Source organism: Octopus bimaculoides, chromosome 27, assembly GCF_001194135.2.
Source record: "Octopus bimaculoides isolate UCB-OBI-ISO-001 chromosome 27, ASM119413v2, whole genome shotgun sequence".
Classification (NCBI taxonomy): domain Eukaryota; kingdom Metazoa; phylum Mollusca; class Cephalopoda; order Octopoda; family Octopodidae; genus Octopus; species Octopus bimaculoides.
Window position 1 is genome coordinate 8957467 of NC_069007.1, and position 4901 is coordinate 8962367.

The following is a 4901-nucleotide window of genomic DNA, read 5'->3' on the forward strand; positions in this document are numbered from 1 at the left end:
TGTGTACAAAAAAAAAAAGAGCATGTAATTAAGAATAATAGGATACAATATAGAATTGTTATTGTTATCATAGCATTTTGACTGAGTAGATGATGTTTTAGAAGGAAAAAAAGGGGAAAAAAGTAATTTAATGTGTTGTAAGAAAAAGATTCAATGAAACTGCTCGGTCGTGAGGTCGAGTAGCATTCATTTCATTTTTCCTTTTTCAACTCCATCTTTTTTCATTCGTTTTCTTTTTTTCCCCACTTTATCTATCCTTGTACCACCCCCTCTGTGTTCTGCCCTGTGTGGCAAATAAAGAAAAAGGGCGAAAAAGAGGTAGTCTTGCAAAGTACTCGTGTGAACACTTTGATTAAACATCCACTACATATATTTATCTATACCAACCTGTGGCAGGATATAAAACTTAAAAAGACTCGTCAAGCCAAGTGAAATCGTAGTCATGTCCGATGCTAGAGTCACATGACTGGCACCCATACTTCTGGTGCATAAAAGCACCCACACATGTGGCATGTAAAAAAGCACCCATTATGCTCTTGGAGTGGTTGATGTTAGGAAGAGCATCCCGCTGTAGACACCATGCCAAATCAGACTGGAACTTGCTGCAGCTCTCAGGCTTACGAGTTTCAGTTAAACTCTCTAACCCATGCCAGCATGGAAAAGAGACACTAAATGATGATGATGATGATGATGCTGACGATGATGATGATGATATATCTTGATTTACAAAATAAAAATAAGTTTATTTTATATAAATATATTCACAGACCTGTCGGTATAGATGCAGAATATGGAAGTGCTGGAGGTGACACTGAAATTTCAGAATATAGAAATTGTAATATGTATTATATTAACGAGAAATTGTAGACACACAGACACACAATCTAAGCACATCTCTCCTTTCTCTACCCTTTTACATGAAATCTCTAACTTTTCACACTTGTGGTAATGTAAAAGTATTGATATGACATATTGTATTTGCCTTTTAAAATACCTTGCATTCAAGAGTTTTTGGGTAATTTTTTTAGGGTTTTGTTCCTTGTGAAGGGTTTTGTTCCTTGTGAAGATGCTCCAATATGTGAGAATAAGAATAGGCTGGGCAAAGTTCAGAGAGCTCTTCTCCCTGTAACAAAGGGTCTCTCCTTCAGAGTAAGAGGCAGACTGTATGATGTCTGTGAACAAACAGCCATGCTGCAGGGTAGTGGAATTTAACCTGTAGCCAATGAGGACATGTGTAGTCTTGAAAGAAATGAAGCTAATATGCTTTGCTGGATGTGCAATGTCAGTGGGCATGTACAATAGGGTGTAAGCATCTTGAGAGAAAAGTTGGGTATAAGAGACATTGTATGTGGCGTGTAAGAGAGAGGACTGTGCAGGTATGGTCATATGATGTATACGAATGAGGACAGCTTTGTAAAGTGTGAATGTCTAACTGTGGAGGAAACTTGTGGAAGAGGTAGACCCAGGAAGACAATGGGAGGAAGTGGAGAAGCATGATCGTCGAACGTTGGACCTGACAGAGGCAATGACAAGTGACCGAGACCTTTGGCGCTATACCATCCTTGAGAAGACTCGTCAAGCCAAGTGAAATCGTAGTCATGGCCGATGCCAATGTCACGTGTGTGGTACCCATGCTTGCGACACATAAAAGCTTCCATGTCAGTGGCATGTAAAAGGCACCCATTATACTCTTGGGGTGGTTGGTGTTAGGAAGAGCATCCAGCTGTAGAAACCATGCCAAATCCGACTGGAACTAGCTGCAACTCTCTGGCTAACCAGTTTCTGTCAAAATGTCTAGCCCATCCCAGCAGGGAAAGCAAACACTAAATGATGATGATAATGATGGTGATATATATTGATTTACAAAATAAACATAAGTTTATATTATATAAATATATTCACTGACCTGATGGTATAGATGCAGAATATGGAGGTGCTGTAGATGATGCTGAAATTTCAGAATATAGAAATTATAACATATATTATATTCAAGAGAAATCATTGTATACAAACAGACAAACAATCTAAGGACATCTCTCCTTTCTGTACTCTTTTGTATGAAATCTCTAGCTTTTCTCACTTGTAGTAGTTTAAACATATTGACTTAAGATAGTATTTGCCCTTTTAAATATCTTGCATTCAAGATTTTCTGGGTAATTGTTTTAGGGTTTTGTTTCTTGTGAAGGGCTGAAGAGTGAAATATGATACTATCGCTTTATATTGTAGTTTTACATATGTAATTCTATGTTTATTTGTGTGTTTATATACACATATATCAGGTCATTAAGAACGAAATGTCCAATTTTGAACTGAAAGTTTATTTTACTTTATCTCAACTAAAAGCAATGCAGTTAATCAAAGTATGCACCCAAATTATCAACACAATTTTGCCGTTTTATTGGTAGCTTATTTATGCCGACAGCAAAGAATTCTAGAGAGCAAGAGGTGATGAAATCATGTTAGGCTGCTTTTGTATCTTCTGCAGATTTGAAGTTTTTTCCTTGACTGGAAACTGTGATAGTCAGTTGGTGCAAGGTCTGGTGAATATGGTGCATGACAGAGTACTTCCAAGTTCAGTTCCTGTAACTTGAGTAGTGATCTTTGTGCAACATGTGGTCGAGCATTGTCTTGCAAGAGAATTGGCCTGTCTCTATTGACCAATCTCGATTGCTTAATTGCAAGTTCACTCATCATCTCATCCAATTGGTTGATGGATACATCTGTAATTGACTTACCAGTTCTCATGAAGCTGTAGTGGATGACACCAGCGCTGGGCCACCAAACAGACACCATTAGCTTTATTTGATCAATATTCATTTTTGGATTGTGTTTTGGCACTTCATCTCTATCCAACCACTGTGCAGAATGCTTAAACTATTACTAAGATTAAGAATAGACTGGGCAAAGTTCAGAGAGCTCCCATCTCTGTTGGTATCTAAGGAATTCTCTCTCAAAGTAAAAGGCAGAGTGTATGATGCCTGCGTGCAAACAGCTGTGCTACACAGCAGTGAAATGTCGGCTGTGACCAACGAGGTCATGCATAGGCTTGAAAGAAATGAAACTAGTAAGCTTCACTGGATGTGCAATGTCAGTGCACACGTACAACAGAGTGTAAGCGTCTTCAAGGAAAAGTTGGGCATAAGAGGCACCAGATAGAGTTTTCAAGTGAGACGATTGTATTGGTATGGTCATGTGATGCATACAGACGAGAACAGGCATGTAAAGAAGTGCTGATCTCTAACTGTGGAGGGACCCTGTGGAAGGCGTAGACCCAGGAAGTCACAGGATGAAGTGGTGAGGCATGATCTTCAAACATTGGACCTCATGATGGCAATGACAAGTAACCAAGACCTTTGGCGATATGCCATGCTTGAGAAGACCCCTCAAGCTGAGTGAAATCATGGCCGATGCCAGTGTCACATAACTGGCACTCATGCTGGTGGGATATAACAGCATCCATGTCCATGACATGTAAAATGCACCGATTACATTCTTGTACTGGTTGGCGTTAGGAAGGGCATCCAACCGTAGAAAACATGCCAAATCCGACTGAAACTTGCTGCACCTCTCCGGCTTACCAGTGTCAGTCAAACTCTCTAACCCATGACAGCATGAAAAGCAGACACTAAATGATGATGATGATGATATATATATATATATATATATATATATATATATATATATATATATATATATATATTGATTTACAAAATAAACATAAGTTCATATTACATAAATATATTCACAGACCTGCTGGTATAGATGCAGAATATGGAGGCGCTGGTGATGATGCTGAAATATCAGAATATAGAAATTGTGATATATATTATATTCAAGAGACATCATTGTATACAAACAGACTCACAATCTAAGCATAACTCCCCTTTCATCTCTAACTTTTCTCACATGTGGTAATCTAAAAGTATTGACATGACATAGTATTTGCCTTTTGAAAAAACTTGCTTTCAAGATTTTCTGTGTAAATTCTTTAGCTTTTTGCTCATCATGAAGGGCCAAAGAGTGAAATATGATATTATTTCTGTCTATTGTTGTTTTACATATATACTTCTGTGTTTATGTGTGTGTTTACACACACACACACACATACATACATATATATATACATATACATATGTGTATATATATGGCGCAGGAGTGGGTGTTTGGTAAGTAGCTTGCTTACCAACCACATGGTTCCAGGTTCAATCCCATTGCGTGGCACCTTGGGCAGTGTCTTCTATTATAGCCTCACTTTGGTTTACCGGTATCAGCCAAAGTGTCTAACCCATACCTCCATGGAAATCAGACGCTAAATGATGACGATGATGATGACAAGGTAACTTGATTTAAAAAATAAACATAAGTTTAAATTATATAAATATATTCACTGACCTGTTGGTATAGATGCAGAATATGGAGGTGGTGGAGATGATGCTGAAATTTAAGAATATAGAAATTGTAATATATATTATATTCAAGAGAAATCATTGTATACACACAGACGCATAATCTAAGCACATCTCCCCTTTCTTTACTCTTTTGTTTGAAATCTCTAACTTTTCTGACATGTGGTAATTTAAAACTATTGTTATGACATAGTGTTTGCCTTTTAAAATATCTTGCATGCAATATTTTCTGGCAAACTTTCTTAGGATTTTCTTCTTCTTGATGGGCTAAAGAATGAAATATGCTGCTATCTCCTTATATCGTTGTTTTACATATATAACTCTATGTTTATACACATATGTATCATTCTATCTATCTATCTACATACACATGCACGTACGTAAATACACACACACGTATATAAAAACATATACATACATATATATATATATATTTGTATGTGTATATATATATATATATATATATATATATATATATATATATATATATATATA

At 36.8% G+C, this 4901-nt stretch overlaps 1 protein-coding gene across 1 annotated transcript in view; it reads right to left on the reverse strand.

Annotated features, from left to right (window-relative positions):
- The window catches only part of LOC106881592 (uncharacterized), a 158543-nt gene that overhangs the window by 147057 nt on the left and 6585 nt on the right, over positions 1–4901 (reverse strand). The window contains exons 9-12 of the mRNA XM_052977128.1: positions 4393–4434; positions 3751–3792; positions 1907–1948; positions 770–811 (exon numbers count right to left, since the gene is read on the reverse strand). Of these exons, the coding sequence (XP_052833088.1) occupies positions 770–811; positions 1907–1948; positions 3751–3792; positions 4393–4434 (168 nt within the window). The remainder of the gene's footprint in view (positions 1–769; positions 812–1906; positions 1949–3750; positions 3793–4392; positions 4435–4901) is intronic.